Source organism: Cyprinodon tularosa, unplaced genomic scaffold (genome assembly GCF_016077235.1).
Source record: "Cyprinodon tularosa strain WSP-4 unplaced genomic scaffold, ASM1607723v1 ctg55, whole genome shotgun sequence".
Classification (NCBI taxonomy): Eukaryota; Metazoa; Chordata; class Actinopteri; order Cyprinodontiformes; family Cyprinodontidae; genus Cyprinodon; species Cyprinodon tularosa.
Genome location: NW_024039285.1, coordinates 1,089,332 through 1,106,262, shown reverse-complemented (window position 1 = coordinate 1,106,262; position 16,931 = coordinate 1,089,332). Strand labels below are relative to the sequence as shown.

Genomic DNA, 16,931 nt, shown 5'->3' with positions numbered 1-16,931 from the left:
TTTTATAGTAGTTTAAATGTCCTTCATATCAGCTTTATCTGTACTTAAGTTTTTAGAGATGGGTTAGAAAAAGCTTTTTTTTTTTTTTAAAGCCACTTAAGAGTCGATATTAGCAGAGTTAGGTGGTGTAGCTCAGAAATAAAATATTCTGTTTTTATTGTGCAATATCCTGTAAATCTCACATTTTTTCCTTCCTTTTGGATTTAAATTGGAAATTATGGAAATCCCCTTTGAGAAAATAGCTTTTACTTCAAATCTACCTTCTGAGTGTTGCCCTGAATTCAAAGTTCAACTAAAAGCAACATGTGAAACATGCATGCCAATATTTGCAGCTAGTGGTATTGCACAGTAATAGTTTGTTTTAAACCGACCTAAAATCTGCATTGGATTAGCCTAGATTAAAAGCCTTTACATCAGGGATGCCAAAGTGTTGATGTTCTTTTGCTTCGGCTTCTTATCAAACTCTGAACAGGAATCTTGGGTCAGGTTTAAAACTCAAAAAGGTTTTTTGACCATTAAAACCTCTGAATTACTTTTTTTTTTTCTTTTCATTCTCCTGGTTTTCCCAAGAAAATGATTTGGACTAAATTGTCAAAAAGTATTTTTTTGCTTTTGTAAATTTAGATCCACATTTGCAGGTAATATATAAAAGTTAGTTTGCATCAAAATGTTAAAAAATCAACCTTTTTTTTTTCAAACAAAAGTCAAATTGCAAAACATTAACCTGGTTCATGGAATATTTTCACCATCAGTTTGTACTTCATCCATATATACAAATATTCATTCACATTCTTAGTGAATCCTCAACCTAAAGTAATACAGTAAATGAGAGACTAGAGACTCATTGTTGCCCAATTTTGGTAGTTATTGTTTTTGACTCTGGTTTTTGTTTTTGTTCCTTGCTCTCCTCCTTCCTGGGCCCCCATCCACCCACCCTTGGTGGTTGTTTTTTGCACTACAGACTTTGAATTCTGGAGTTCAAATGTTCCTCGTGCATGTTTGGGTTCTCTCCGGGTACTCTGGCTTCCTCCCACATTCCAAAAAGATGGCTGTCTGGTTAACTGGCTTTTCTAAATAGTCCTTAGGTGAGAGCATGTGTGTGCATGTATGTCATTTATTTACATTGGGAGAAACTAGTTTGCATTACTTTTGTGTGTCCCTATTAATAATGGGATGTGTTTTAATGTATAATAGGTATTTAGTCAAATAAATGACAGTGTCAAACGCTCACCGTTAACTAAATAAAATAGATAGACTCTGATAGCACGTTTGCCAGGTGCAATGTAGTTTTGTAGTTGTAGTGTTCAAGTGGAGTTGCCATATCATGACGTCATCTGCAGGCACAGGGCCCCGTGTAGATCTGACCACTTGATCTGGTACCCGCACGGGCCGTGGTGTCCTCCTGTGTGTCCCGCTGCATGTTAAAGTCATGTTAGCACCATGAACCCTCAGGACCACAGCACACTTCTTAAAAGAATTACAGGTCTGATGTGATCACTCCAGAACAAAAAAATATATTTACTTCAGAAAAATTGAGATAAAAAAGAAAACAACCAAACAAAGTCCCAATGTGCTGCAAAATAAATTTACAGCGACTTTATTTTCATTCAGCTTTCCCCAGTTAAAAACAGTAAAACACAAAAGCTGTTAAAATATCTGAGTTTGTAGGAACATTCTCACCAAAAAAAAGGTGTAATATTCTTTGTCACATAAAATACAATTTGAGAAACAGATTTAATAAGTACAGTGGCAGCTCTGAAGATGAAGCTTCTCATTTTATTCCCCAGTCAACAACCCAGGCATACGGTTGGATGTGTTGGTGGACGTGGATCCCTTTTTCTGCTCTGCATCTAACATCTCAGCTCTGCTCAGATACCTTTGTATTCATGTGGACAAAAGCTGGGAGACAGTGGCTCTGCTGGTATCCCACGCCTTGTGAAAGAGAGGGGACAAAAAAAAAAAAGATATACACAATGTTTCTTGACATATTTTGATGATATCTGGACAGGAATACTTACTCGACCAAACGACAGCGGTGAACAGAAAGTCTGCTGTAGGCATCGCTGATGTCTGTGACCTCTTTAGCGCTCCAGAGCCGCTCTGCTACAGCACTGGCTCGAGGCCTGAAAATAATACTGTATAATTAACTTTTACGTATAAAATACACAGTTAAGGGTCATTTGAAAAGGAATCTGCTTCTTTTCAAATAGTCTACATTGTGCAAATTTACAAACACACTTTTTTTGCATATTTTACCAGAGTCTTGGTGTCAAATTTGTAGCATCCACGTACTCTCCCCAGAGACAGGCCTCTCCACCAATCACCAGCTTCTTTTGTTCTTCAGTTCCTGTTTATTTATTTTTTATTAGAAAATAACACATTTTAATTCTGAAGCATAATAACACATGCACTGCCCTTTTTTATTCAACAGGTCTTACAAAGTCTTGCACAGGAGTGACAACATGATGAGTTTAGGTCAGGATTTAATTGAATTTGAGCTAAATTGCTGCTTAATAAAATTGGGTTCATACAGTTCTGGAGAATGAATGTCAAACTACTCATTCAGCTTTTCTCTCTATTTAGTTTTATATTCATGGTTCTGGATCAAGAGAGAAACATTTGATAATTAAAAAAAAAAAAAGGTTGGGGTCCCCTTCAAAGGGTATATTTCAAGCTTTCAAAGCTTCCTTTGATTTCACTGCTCTTTAGTATTTTATACTGAAGCAAAAGCTCAGTGTAAGAGAAAAAAAAAAAACGTATGGTAACAACTTTGCTCTTCCCCAGAGTCTTAATTGTCAACCATCAACAAAGTGAGGGTGTGCATCTAGTAGATGAGTTGTAAAAAAATAAAAAAGATGGATTTTTTTTTGGAAGTATACATAGCCTAATTAATATAGTCAATTAACCTAAAGTAATATGCATGCTATGGTTGTTGCATGTCAGGTACGCCGGTCATTGACCTTTACCAAGGCACCTTTCAGTAGCACTGCAGTCAGTCCGTGGACTGGCATGGCTATCACTTCCACTACCTAGTTAGGGACTCATTTCCCACTGGGATCAGCTTCATAGTTATGGTAGGATACTTCTCTGATTTCACTTTGGAGAATCTTTTGGCAATGAATCTATTAAGATTTAGAACAAACCTCATAAAACATTGCAAATGAATATCTGAATCTGTTCAAGTCAAGTTTTTTTTTATTCAAATTCAATTAATTAGATTGAAACAGCTGAAATAATTTTCAAAATCTGAAAAAACTGCTAACAATTTTAAATACATTAGAATTAGCCTGAAAATGAAATAAGCCTGTATAAAATCTAATACTTTTACTCACCTTTCAAATATTAATTTAAAGTGTTTATTTTATGAAATAGACTGTTTCTCAGAAAACCAGTATTGCTTCTATTGGCTCATTTAAAGTAAGATAGGCTACATGCTGGCAATGAATGAGATAAAATTATTCTAACGGTCCGTCGAACTGAAGCTATTTATCATTGATGGACAGGCATTATCAAGCGCTTATAGGACAGCCAATGGCGGCCTTTCTTGCTGGGGAGTTGGCACCACTTGTGAAGGGATGAGAGGAGCGAAGAAGAGAAGCTATTGAAGAAAAATTCTAAATTTTGACCAAAAAAAAAAGTGTTTAAATGTATGAAAAAAATATATAATTAAATTAAAATGGGTCTTAGAGTTCACAAAGTTGTTGTTTTCCACACATCCCATACTACTGAGTTCTTTATATAAAACTACTGCATTGCAGCCATGCCAAATTCTGCAGGCAACACTTAGGACAGCTCAGTGAAAGCACTAGGGGGGTATTTCATAATTGGGATATTTAAAACATATACAGTAGTTTTAACTAGTCCAAATTAACTGAAATATCTTGATTATAATTCCTGATGTGTGACAATTTAAAAAACAAATTAGATGACGCCATTTGAGATACCTCAAAATGCATTTTGACTTTGCATTTCTTTCTAGGCATAATATGAAAATATAAAAAAAAACATTAAGGGCAGTCAAAATTTAGTAAATCATTTTTGTCTATTCTATTAAAATTTCTGTATCTGTGTCTTCTCAATTCAGAGGGCTCCATGCCTGTCTTTCCTAAATCTGCCCATGCTTCGATTCTCTCCTCCGGGTTTCGTCTGTTGTGCAGAGAATTACTTCCCCTGTCATGGGAGCAAGCACCGCCCTAAACTCACGGCCATTGATGAGAAAACAGATTGAAATAGGAATGAAAAGGGAAATTTTAAACACGTTCTTTATGTTTTCATATTTCTTATACATGGATGACTTAAAATTGATAGTTTTAGTGGACAGATAAATTGGAATTAATAGGATTTTACTTGTAGGGTGACAAGTTTCAGTCAATGCTACAGTCAATGTGTGATGAATAAATTCTCTCCTCAGTGGATGCCAATTCTCAATTTTGCTATCAACACCATTCTAGATAATTTCTGACATTTTATTTGTTAAACTTAGAACCTTCAGAAGATTCCCTCCCCTCCTTATTTTCACATTCCCTCAAATCGTGGTGTCTTTGCCGCTCGGCTGTTCAGAATAGCGCAGGCTGTACACTACTTGTAAGCGCACAGCCTGGCAAATGTTGAAAGGGCAATATTACCATTACTGTTAATATATAATAGAAATGTACACATTCAGTGATAAATCTCGCAGGGGATGGTCATTTAAGAAGGGGGATGCCATCCCCCCTTAACTCGAGTACTATGTACACCCCATAGGAGCTGTGCTCTAATTGACTTTTCTCAGCTCTTTATCTCAGAAAGACTGTAGCTCATCCATGAGTCTCTCTGTTTACAGGCCTGATCTATGAAACTTTACCCTCAGGGTCAGATTTAAGGCAGCAGACAAAGTAACTTTTTATGAACTGCAAAAACCTTTAGACTTTGCAGCAATTAAACTTACTGTTTATCTCACGGCTTTCGAAACATCGGATTTAGCGTAGTTAGAAACACGCTACAACAGGTTATTAGACAATAACTACTTTTCCAACTTCCTGCCGAAACAAGCTGTGCTCCAATGCAAGCTCAAGCTGTAATTAAGTCAGGATTAAGTTCAGTTTTATTATCATCCCTCTGTTCTTTAGCATTTCCTTATATAGAAGGGGCCCTACTTCTCACATGTTATGTGCTCTTAGTGAAGCCTGTTAATGAAAGGCATCACCAGGTGAGAATGGCAGCCTTCAAGCAATGAGGAAAAATCAATATATTATGGAAAAACAAACCCTTAAAATCTTGTGGGTCGGCTCTGTAATGGCCCTGCCAATCCTGGCCATAGGCGATACGGTTCAGGTACCAGGGCGAGGACAGCAGGGTCTGATACCCTGCCGATGTAATATTTGCCATCTCAAGTTGGTATTTCTCCTGGTTTCCTTTCCAAACGTGGATTATAGTGTCTGGTTTCAGCTACAGAGCACACACAGGGGGGGAAGACAGATGGAAATATGTGATCAAAATGAGTTTTGATTTTCCATCTGCTCATGATCCCTTTAAAGCGTGGGTCTGCAACCTGAATCTCCACAGCCACAAATGGCTCTTTTTTAACTTCTAAAATGGCTCTTAAAATCATATAAGGAAACAACAAATGTAGTATACTAACAATTACCAGTCTTTTGTGGGTTTATCCACATAATTTTCACAAAAATTTTTTATAAAGAATTGTCTTTTTAAATGTAGTTTTTTTTTAGTCATTAGGGTTGAAAATTATCTGGTCTTTTTACATCATCAAATATCCTATGAAAAAAAAATTCTTGCCTTAACTATTTTTCAATGCTAAAATACAAATAAACTATTCATTTTAAATGCACAGGTATCAATAAAAAATAAAAGAAATAAAAGGATATAAATTATTTGTGACTCTTGACAACTTTTACTCAGCTGAACTCAGGACAAAATAGCTCTGTGGATTCGAAAGGTTGCAGACTCCTGCTCTGAAGTGTCTGAAACCCAAAGGTTCAGAACGCCTTTTATATTTCTGACAATAGCAAATATCAGGTATTCCCTGCTAGATGAATAGAATTTTAGTTGAAAAGTCTATTGAGCATGCATGACCCATGTATGGAGGCCTTAGTCCTCAATGCGGACGACCTGGGTTCGAATCCGGCCTGTGGTCCTTTCCCTTTCCTTTCTAGTGTCGCAAAAACTCAAAAAGTCTTATTAAAGAAAAAAAGTTTCAAACTAAATAACATGCAAAACCACCAACCACACTGCCCCATGTTCACACAGCATCAATCTGACTCTTGTTGTCACAACTGTGCAGTTTCTTTAAATGTAAGCCTGCTGAACAAAATCAGGTCCAAATTTGTATTGTTTTTGTCCCCTTAACCATGATATGATTCAAGAAAAGAAAAAGACCAATCACCATTTTTAATCACCATTATCATCAAATAAAACTGACCGTTAAAGCTGAGCGGCTCAACCTTGTAGTACTTCTGCCAGTCCTGGCCAGTGCTAATATAATCTAAGTACCATGGGGCGGAGAGGATGGTGGTGTATCCTGCTGCCGTCACATTGCTCATCTCTGAGTTAGTCCCACTGCCGATCCACACGTGCACTACTGTGTCAGGCTTCAGCTGCAATAGTTACAAGCCAAACGTAGCTCTTACAAAGTGGAATTAAAGACAGAAATCAACTGGAGGCACAAACCTGCAGGTAAATCTGTAAATATTTTCCCATCAAATTATTTTTAGTTCTAATTTAGAAACATTTATTCAGTTTCTTATCTGCATTTGTATTTGGACATTATTCCAAACCCTCTGGTTTTTCCTTAAATAGGACAAAAATATATACCTAAGGGCAATCTAGCCATACGAATTGACCCAGCTGTCAATAAACTGTATCAAAAAGCTGGAGTACCTAAAGAGCATATCCCTATGCAGGGAGAGAACATGGAAAATCAATTCAGAAATATTCCAGAACGTCACTGCATAGTTTGGATTTTTTCATTATGTGACACAATATTTTGATCCACTTCCATCTGATAGTAAAAATGTGATTAAGAATGATAGGCACTACATGGGATTGGGTGGGACTTTAAACTATGGTGGCCAAGAGGTCCAAACACAAATAAATGCGCTGCAAGCAGAAAGCAAAGCAAAGGAAGAAACTAAGCAAAGGAAGAAACTAAGCAAAGGAAGAAACTAAGGAAGAAACATGCTGCATTCACAGAATATGGACAGAATTTAAACTATTTTGCAAATCTAGAAATGTGCTGCAAACAGAAAAGATGCCACCAAACAAGCAGAGAATAATAACTGAGAAGCACCACTAATCATTGGGTTTGCAGTACATTGTGTCTGAATGGCGTTTAGGTATCTGGCAGCGCATTTGCACCTCTTTACCACCACTAAACAAAACAGGGGGGGGGAAAACGACACGTCTAATGATGCGTTCACACAGGAGGCAATGAAGGCATCACAAGCCTCACAGTTAGTTCAAGAGCTTCAGCTGCATGTGGCGAAAACCCAACAGACGTGTGAAGAAAAAAAAAAAATAACAAAAAAGGAAATAGATTGAATGGTTCTTGAATTGCCTATTTAGTTCTGCTTTGTGTATTTTAAATGGTCATTTGTAAAAATGAAAAATAAATAAAAAAGATCACATGTGCTGCTGTTGGTTCAGAGATATTAAAGATTATTTTTTAGGTCAGACAGGGGTAAACTATCCCCCATTAAACTCCAAATTGAATCCAAATAACCTAGTCTACTTTTTTATGCCACATTTCTGCAGGTAAAATCATCGTTTGTGCTGATTTGGTTTTTAACTTTTAATTACGGCCAATGACGTCACCATCCCAGCAGATGTTAATGCTGCACTTGTTCCTGATATAAAGTTATAGCATAACATCAAGTCATGTTGGGCATATTTACCTTATTTAGGGGCTGGAATGATTGTTAAATATTTAGTAAATCACCAGCCTCCCAGATGCTCTGCTGCAGACCTAGCGTTACCCCTGGCAACCCATGTCATTTCCTGTACAGGTCCTGCTTTCGGCAGACTGGACTCTGTGCTGGAGGTGATGAACAGTCCTTCTGGCACCAAATCATGATGGCTTTTTTAAAAACCACCCGAATACGTCTTGAGAGCATTCCTTATTTCTATCTTTTTTAACATCTGTATTCCATTTTAAGTGAAAAAAGCTTCACCTACAACCAGTCCCTGATTGGCTGCCTTGTCGCCATTTAATAGAAAAGTTCAAGTCGTTTCATCGCCCTTCCCGGTGCTGTTTATGCAGGAATTTTATGTGAATCCACGCACTCACCGTTGGTACCCCGCCTCCAGTGTGAACGCACCATTAAAGTGTTTCAAAAACCTTTTTTTTTTAAATCAATAATGTTTATTATCAATTGATAAAAGCCAATTTTACAGTAGTTTTCCAACAAACTCTACATAAAAGTAAAGAAATAAAGGAGTATACCTTAACACCATTGTCAAACACTTCCTGCCAGATGATGTAGCCTTTATTGGTGGTAGTGACAATATCCAGAAGTCTATCAGTTTAAGAAAAATAAATGAATTAGATCATTTTCAAAAGAAAGATTACAACTCAAATGAGAAGCATACCTTTGGATATAGAAGGACTCCAGTTTGCTGTAGTCCTTTCCAAAGCCCTGCTGCTCCATGAACTTCTGGATGTCTGGGTTGGACTTCCTATAAAAACAAAAAAAGTCGCTAACGTCCGTCTGGCCTTTAGGATGGATCAGAAAGTATCAGACGCCTCACCAGCATGTGAAGTCCACCTCGTCACCTCCGAGGTGAATGTAGCTGTCTGGAAACACGCTGCTGACCTCTTTGAAGAACTTCCTCATGAAGTCATAGGTCGTGTTTAGGATGGGGTTGACCGGTCCGAAGGTGCCAGAAGGCTTGGAGCCAGAGTAACAAGGCGTGAGCAGGTTAGGTTGGCCTGAGAAGCAAGCGCATGGAAGTGAACCACAGAAGAGCCGAGAAGCTGAATCTAAACAGGATGTCAGAGAACCCACCTTTTCCCCAAGACTGTGTGTGTCCTGGGGTGTCAAACTCAGAGACGACCCGAATGCCTCTGAGGCGAGCAAACTCAATCACCATTTTCACATCTGCAGGTGTGTACACATGGGTGTATGGGTGGTAAGCGCCCTGTGAAGATGAGGATGAGGACATTTATGTGAGAAACACAGTAAAATTAGAAAACATTTGAGTTTGAGTCTTTCTGTGACCTTTCGGCTCAGCTCTGGGAACGTCTTGCTCAGGTAAGGAAAAGACGGATCGTCGACGATGTGCCAGTGGAAGACGTTGAATTTATTCATTGCCATGGTTTCCTGAGTGTTGGGGTGAAAGTGATAAAGATAAAATAAAAGTTCACTAAAAATACTTTCAAATAAGATAAATGAAATAATATTTATATACCAGATTAGCCAGGATGACTTTAATTGGAAGGAAATGTCGTGACGTGTCCAGCAAGACGCCCCGATGAGCAAATCTTGGAAAGTCACTGATTGTCGTATAATTGATGCTTTTCTGAAACAAAAGGAGCAAAAAAGGTTTAAAAAAAGAAAAAAAAAGGCTTCATAAACACTTTCAAATTCAAAGGTACAAATTCTCACTTACAGCTCCATACTCGTCCTCATAGACCAACTGGCTGAAAGTTTCCAGACCTCAAAAAGAAAAAGCTGAATATTATTTACATCTTACCAAGAAAGTTCAACGCCACCTAGAAAACCATAGATGTTTGGCTGATATTACATCAAATAACATTCTGGAACAAAGTGGTACATTTGCACTCTAATGACGCATTCACACAGCACGAGAAACAGGCGGTGATTTCCACGAGCCCCGCAGGTAGTTCAGCGCTCTGTATTTCAGATACACAGTGTTTACACCTTGGACCGCATCATCAAATAGGACACGCCACCAACGTGAAAAAAAGTCAGCAAATAGCCCTAATGGTTATTGCTTCTTTAGCGCAGGTTTGTGCATTTTAAATGCTAATTTATGAAGATGAAAACATAAATGCTGTTGTTTATGAGACATTTAATATTATTTTTTAAGTCACCCAGAGGTCAACTATCCTGCCATTAAGCTCCAAATTGAATAAAAATTATCTAGTGCTACTTCATTTCTGCAGGTAAAACTATTGTTTGAGCTAATTTGGTTTTTAATATAGAATTATTCTTAAATATGACAGATGACGTCACCATCCCAGCAGACGTTATTGCTGCGCTCGTTCCTGGTATAAAGTTATTGCGTAACATCACATGTCATTCCTGTGCTGGCAATGAACATAACAGTGGGCATGTTTGCCTAATTTAGTGGCTGGATAATATTTAGTAAATCACCAGTCTCCCAGACCCTGGCAACCGCATGTCATTTCCTGTAAAGGTCTGCTGTTGGCATTTCACAATAAAAGCACCGGTCAAACTTAACATCACAGACTGCTGCTAAATTGTTCTCAATGAACAACTTTTGAATCACCTTGGGGAGACCATCATTTAAAGCCCCAAAAGTTTTGAAAAAGTCCAATTTGGTTAATCTAGACGCAGCTCTGATTCGGTCGGATTCAGAAGGACTTCCTTGAAAATCTAACCCCTCAGAAAGCAAGGATGCGAATATGCTCGCCAATATGCGAGTAGGGACAGACTCGGCTCTGTGGTGGAGGCGATGAAAAAACATAAGTCTACGACCAGTCCCTGATTTGCTGCCTTGTCGCGATTTTATAGATTTTTGTCCACAATCACCGCTCCTCTCTCTTCATACGATGCAGCTGTTTGACAACACCTCAGCTCTATCTAGTTGCACAAGTAAGGGGGGGAGCAGTGAACGCTCTCACTGCCTGGAGTTCACCTCTGGCTGCTTCACCGCACGGTTTGTATAGGTATTATATGTGAATCCACCGCAATCTGCGTTGTCGCCGCCTTCAGTGTGAATGCACCATTAAGCTTCCCTAAATTCTCAAGAGGTAAATTAACCAAAAGGACTGTGGTGTGTTGTTCCAGGGATGCATCTGGAGAACTGCAGGGCAGTGGCCCTAAAAGAGCTGGAATTTAAGACTGATGGTTTAATTTAAACATATTCGTGGTTGTCAGGACTTGTGAAAAGTCTGATCAATGTAATCAGCTAGGGCCTAAGCTAAAGCAAAGAGCGATGCAAGCATCCCAGGCTTTAGAAGCTGAGGTTCAAGTTCAAAGAGCGTGAACACTTTAGCAGGGTAAGTCGCTTTAGAAAAGAATACAAACAGAGAATTTCCGGTCAATTCTGTGCAGTGTGATCCACGCGGTACAGAATGTGAGACCCATTGGTAAATAAAATCCTACCATGCAAGGCTCCCCAGACCTTCGGTGCTTTCAGTACAGCAACTGGCTGATCCACGGACAGCTCATCTGTAGAAACAAACAGTCGTAGCAGCAGTTAGAAGTTCTAGTGTTTACTTCCTATCTGTTCCATGCAACACTTTAACAAGACAAAGCACCTCAAATTTGTTAAACTTTCTTTTTTATTCAAATTATCTGTTGAAGTTAAGCCACTCATTGAAAAATATCCCTGCGGCTTCTGTTTTTTCTTTTGAACAAGTGCATTGTCTAAATGAATCATGTTGGCTGCTGACTCTGGACTTTTCTACACTAAAAGTCACGTTTATTTCCACCATGTGATCATTTTCTGAAATAAATGACCTTTTACATTTTAACAGCCGGTAAATCGAAAGCAAACTTGATACAAAAACAAAAACACAGCCATTAAATAATGTTAGCACCCTTTATCTAAATGCATTAAAGTAGAAGTCAGAAATAAATGTTCTTTTATTCCAGAATTTCAGGTAAAGAAAATTAAAAGTGCACCATTAAAATTAAAGTACAATAAAAAAATATATTACTTTAACTGTTACCGGTGTTCTGATTTATAGCTTATAGGACACAAACATTTTCAAAGCTCTTATGTTAAGCAATCCCCTACTTCCTGTTTTCAGGGGACAAATATGGTGAGAACATTTCATTAAAAATGTGCAAACCATCTCAAGTAGATGACTGTTAACCTTATAAATTTAGGAAATGGCTACAAGCAATATATAGTCATCTGATCTTTATCATTTAAAATGAAGCGATGATCTATATGCATGCTACTATAACCAATTTTGATGTTTAAAACTCTAGATGGGCTTAAACAATAAGCAGAAACGCCACTCATATCTACAACCAAGTACGGTAGAGGGTCTGTAGTGCTGTGGGCCTGATTCTCTTCAGTATGCACTTAGAACTTTGATAGATTATTTCTTTAAATGATAAAATGTAAAGGTTAACTGTGAAAGAAGTCATAACTGAGCCTTCCAACAGAATAATGATCCATCACTGATGTCTGAATGACCCTGCTTCTGAGGTTATCTTAGTCCTTAGATAGATCCTATAGAAAACATGAAAAGGACAGGGGCCAGGGATCTGAATAATCAAAGGAGATTGTGCAAAAGGGATGACTGGAATGATCCCTCTCTGTTCTGTTGTTTGTGCTATTGGCAAAAAGAGTTTACACAATTATTAACAGCAAGGCTCAGGTCCTTTTGTAAATGCTGATTTCCCAACATCATTTTATTCTCACATCTTCACAGGAGACACCAGGAATCAGGAAATCTGAAGATTTTGAGTAACATGACTACGTTTTTCTTTTTTTTTTTTATAGAATGTCAAATATAATTTAATTCATGTCACTTATTCCAACCAACAGACACTTCACCGCATCTAAAAAAAAACAAGATAAGATCCTAACATCTGAATGCTTTGCTGCAGATAAAGATAACTGCAGATCAATGCATCAGCAGAAAAAGATGAAGGGTAATAAAAAAAATGGAAAGCTTAAATTAAATCCGTCTTCAGTTGTGGTGGGGTTTCAATGCAAAACAGACAACATAACTGGTCACTGTTTACATAATTTGTTGATCATCTTTATGGGACCCAGATCTGGTTCCTACCTGCACCCACAGGAATGAGGAAATAGAAAGACTCACATGATTCATCAGAAGACACAGTTGGATAACTGTCACACTCAGTGTCAGGTGATGTGATCCACACCTGCAGCTCCAGAAGCTCTGTGGGATCTGCTCTCACGCTTCTATCCACCTTTTTAACACCTTCAAACATGTAATCATAGTACCTGCAGAGAGAGAGGAGCAAGAAGAACACCGGTCCGTAAACGCATCACGACGCTGACTGACAGGGAGACAGAAAAAAGAAAGAATCCCTTCAGACAGACCTCCTGTAGGCCAGCTGTAGGAGGCTGCAGCTCGAACCGGACCGGGACTCTTTGGCATCAGAGATCTGGAAGTTAGAGGGACTGAGCTTGAAGGAAACTTCCGAGATTTGGACTTTCTGCGGCAGAGGCCACAGGGAGCCGAATTTGGAGGGCTGGAAAACAAGCTCGGGCTCCTCGTCGATGCCGCCGTCCTGAAGCCCCCGGCAGGAAGCGAGAGCCAGCAGGACGAACGTTAACTCCAGCAGAGCGCTCATGTTCACAGCAGGACTGTAAAATCACAAGACCTGGCGGACGAGGAGCCCGATAACAGCTTTGTATGAAAACTAGAGGGGGCGGAACTTCTTGTACGGAAGTTTCTGTTTTATTTAAAGGGCAAGCGCGCAGATTCAGAGCTCTTCGTGTTTTAACTGGCTTTTCTGCTCACACACAAAAAAGGCTTTAAATAAACACAGAATAAACAGTTCATGAAGCAATGCACTCCAGCAAGGTTTCCATGAAGAACACAGGCCCACAGAATCATAGGACTTCCACCTTACCCTAACCCTTAACAGTGAGATGAGGTGATTCACTGCACATTTATTTACTTTACATCTTCTAAAGCTTGTTTCCAAAAACCCAAATTTTAATCTCATCTGACCAAATCACACGGTTCAAATTAAAGTCCAACATAAATCATAGCAGGACAGAAAAAAATAGTTCTTCCGCCCCTTCCTAAACAATCAGTTGGCATGTCATATGGTAAAGGGCTTGTACACAATGGTGTAACGACACAAGCAACATTATCTGGGTGGGCCCCATATGAAGTACAAATTGTTACCAACTGTCTAATAAATTATACACAGTTATTAAGATAGTAATTAAAAGTACCACTGAATCCTGCCATGTCTTGGGGAAAAAATAAGGTCCGGTCAGTTATCCTAGTATCAGGTGGGTTTAAGAGGAATTTTAAGAGTCGTCCTAGTCCAAGATTGCATAGAGGGCCAACCAGGTGTCAGTGACGGGGCCCCTAAGAGGTTTGTTACGCCACTGCTTTTACATACACTATATTGCCAAAAGTATTTGCTCACCCATCCAAATTATTGGAATCAGGTGTTCCAATCACTTCCATGGCCACAGGTGTATAAATTCAAGCACCTAGGCATGCAGACTGTTTTTACAAACATTTGTGAAAGAATGGGTCGCTCTCAGGAGCTCAGTGAATTCCAGCGTGGAACTGTGATAGGATGCCACCTGTGCAACAAATCCAGTCGTGAAATTTCCTCGCTCCTAAATATTCCACAGTCAACTGTCAGCTGTATTATAAGAAAATGGAAGTGTTTGGGAACGACAGCAACTCAGCCACAAAGTGGTAGGCCACGTAAACTGACGGAGCGGGGTCAGCGGATGCTGACGCGCATAGTGCGAAGAGGTCGCCAACTTTCTGCAGAGTCAATCACTACAGACCTCCAAACTTCATGTGGCCTTCAGATTAGCTCAAGAACAGTGCGCAGAGAGCTTCATGGAATGGGTTTCCATGGTCGAGCAGCTGCATCCAAGCCATACATCACCAAGTGCAATGCAAAGCGTCGGATGCGGTGGTGTAAAGCACGCCGCCACTGGACTCTAGAGCAGTGGAGACGCGTTCTCTGGAGTGACGAATCGCGCTTCTCCATCTGGCAATCTGATGGACGGGTCTGGGTTTGGCGGTTGCCAGGAGAACGGTACTTGTCTGACTGCATTGTGCCAAGTGTAAAGTTTGGTGGAGGGGGGATTATGGTGTGGGGTTGTTTTTCAGGAGCTGGGCTTGGCCCCTTAGTTCCAGTGAAAGGAACTCTGAATGCTTCAGCATACCAAGACATTTTGGACAATTCCATGCTCCCAACTTTGTGGGAACAGTTTGGAGCTGGCCCCTTCCTCTTCCAACATGACTGTGCACCAGTGCACAAAGCAAGGTCCATAAAGACATGGATGACAGAGTCTGGTGTGGATGAACTTGACTGGCCTGCACAGAGTCCTGACCTCAACCCGATAGAACACCTTTGGGATGAATTAGAGCGGAGACTGAGAGCCAGGCCTTCTCGTCCAACATCAGTGTGCGACCTCACAAATGCGCTTCTGGAAGAATGGTCAAAAATTCCCATAAACACACTCCTAAACCTTGTGGACAGCCTTCCCAGAAGAGTTGAAGCTGTTCTAGCTGCAAAGGGTGGACCGACGTCATATTGAACCCTATGGATTAGGAACGGGATGTCACTTAAGCTCATATGTGAGTCAAGGCAGGTGAGCAAATACTTTTGGCAATATAGTGTATATAGCACTTTTTCAATTCAGGAGACTTCACCAAAGTGCTTTACTCTACATTTAGTCATTCAGCCATTCATGCACACATAGAGACAGATGCAAGGCCCTCTGATAAATGACATGTGGCCACCAGCAGTAGGCAATGCAGGTAGGGTGTCTTGCCCAAGGACAAAACAACATTGAAATCCAGAGCTTGAACCGACAACCCTCCAGTTTCAGGGCAAACTCCTTCATTTGACGCCACTTTTGCCCAGTAGACATATACACACTCGGTTAAAAGTTTTAGATCAACCTAATTTTATTTTATTTTTTTTCTGTTTAAAACAGGAAACATTCTCTTAATAATGGTTTTTTCTCAATCTGACACAGAGGTTCACATAAATTTGTAGCACTTGCAGGTTGCTTTGCAAACACCCTCTAATGTCCCCTCTTGAGAGCTGACAGGCATGTTGAAGTGTTCTCTCGGGAGCAATAACATGCACCAAAGTCCCCTCCCTGCAGTCAAAACACATGCTAAAGAGCACTGTTGGGTGCCAACACGCCCTCTAAAGTACCCTCTTGAGAGCTGACATGCATGTAAAATTCTTCTCTTTGGAGCCAGAATGCTAAAGATCCTTTTGGGAGCCAATATGTGAGATAAAGTGCTCTATCGGCAGCCAGACCACATGCTTAAGTGTCCCCTTCAAAGGTAAGGACGATCTATGTGTGGCTGTATTTTTATTTATTTTTTTCACCTTGCCCTTCAAAAAGCCTGTGCACGCCACTGCTGATGAACTAGAGATATTAAACATTGTCTCTGCAGTCCATAATACTTTCTTCCAGTCAGGCTTTGTTTTCTAACTCTGTCTTCTCTTCACAGCTAAAACTTGGACATGCTTACCACTAATATTAAGCTGTACCTGAAGCTCGGGGCCTGTAGGCCAGTGTTTCCCAACCTTTTTTGACTTGTGTCCCCTTTTGAGCATTTTATCTTATCATGAGTACCCTCTCAGTCAAAAGTAATGATGATCGTCCAAAAGTGGAATGTACAAGAACTGATTATAAAATAAAAACAATTTTACGAAGTCTGTTAACCTGAGCATTTTATTCTTTATATCTAAAAAAAAAAAAAAAAAACATAAATATGTTGCCTGAAAGTTAGTAAGAAAAACAAAATCACATAATAAAATCATTTTCTAAACCTGTATTCATAAAACTGGAGCTCCTCTGAGTAACGTTCTTATAGTCAAATTTAAACTTTATGAATTGGAAACAAAATACAGAACAAAAATTATTGTCTGACTGACTTAAATAGTTTTAATTTGTTGTCATCAAAACACCTTAGCCGCTGTGATGAACTTTGATAGCTCATTGTGAAAAACAGCTGATACCAGGCTGTTCTCTACATCCAGTCTGTTCTTCTGCCTCGTTTCTGTGAACTC

At 39.4% G+C, this 16,931-nt stretch overlaps 1 protein-coding gene across 2 annotated transcripts; it reads right to left on the bottom strand.

Moving 5' to 3' along the window:
* Positions 1 to 1,563: 1,563 nt before the first annotated feature.
* On the bottom strand, positions 1,564 to 13,561 carry hexb (hexosaminidase B (beta polypeptide)). 2 transcript variants are annotated; one of them, XM_038305008.1, is made up of 14 exons: positions 13,231 to 13,561; positions 12,986 to 13,131; positions 11,307 to 11,372; positions 9,604 to 9,650; positions 9,403 to 9,513; positions 9,213 to 9,314; positions 9,000 to 9,132; positions 8,743 to 8,923; positions 8,584 to 8,670; positions 8,438 to 8,510; positions 5,247 to 5,427; positions 2,257 to 2,347; positions 2,019 to 2,123; positions 1,564 to 1,932 (listed from the first exon to the last, which is right to left on the bottom strand). In XM_038305008.1, exons 1-14 carry the CDS (start codon positions 13,482 to 13,484, stop codon positions 1,869 to 1,871), a joined length of 1,641 nt encoding a protein of 546 aa, XP_038160936.1. In that variant the 5' UTR covers positions 13,485 to 13,561; the 3' UTR covers positions 1,564 to 1,868. The 2 variants fall into 2 exon arrangements, with proteins under 2 accessions (XP_038160936.1, XP_038160937.1); XM_038305009.1 differs by lacking the exon at positions 5,247 to 5,427 and adding an exon at positions 6,419 to 6,593 and having other exon boundaries at positions 13,231 to 13,559.
* Positions 13,562 to 16,931: the final 3,370 nt, after the last annotated feature.

What these genes read in the sequence shown, in the direction of transcription:
- hexb (XM_038305008.1), bottom strand. Translation starts at nt 13,484, where the DNA reads ATGAGCGCTCTGCTGGAGTTAACGTTCGTCCTGCTGGCTCTCGCTTCC. An exon ending in TGTGTCTTCTGATGAATCAT is followed by an intron (nt 11,373 to 12,985) that starts GTGAGTCTTTCT and finishes TTGTTTCTACAG; the next exon opens with ATGAGCTGTCCGTGGATCAG. An exon ending in ATGAGGACGAGTATGGAGCT is followed by an intron (nt 9,514 to 9,603) that starts GTAAGTGAGAAT and finishes CTTTTGTTTCAG; the next exon opens with AAAAGCATCAATTATACGAC.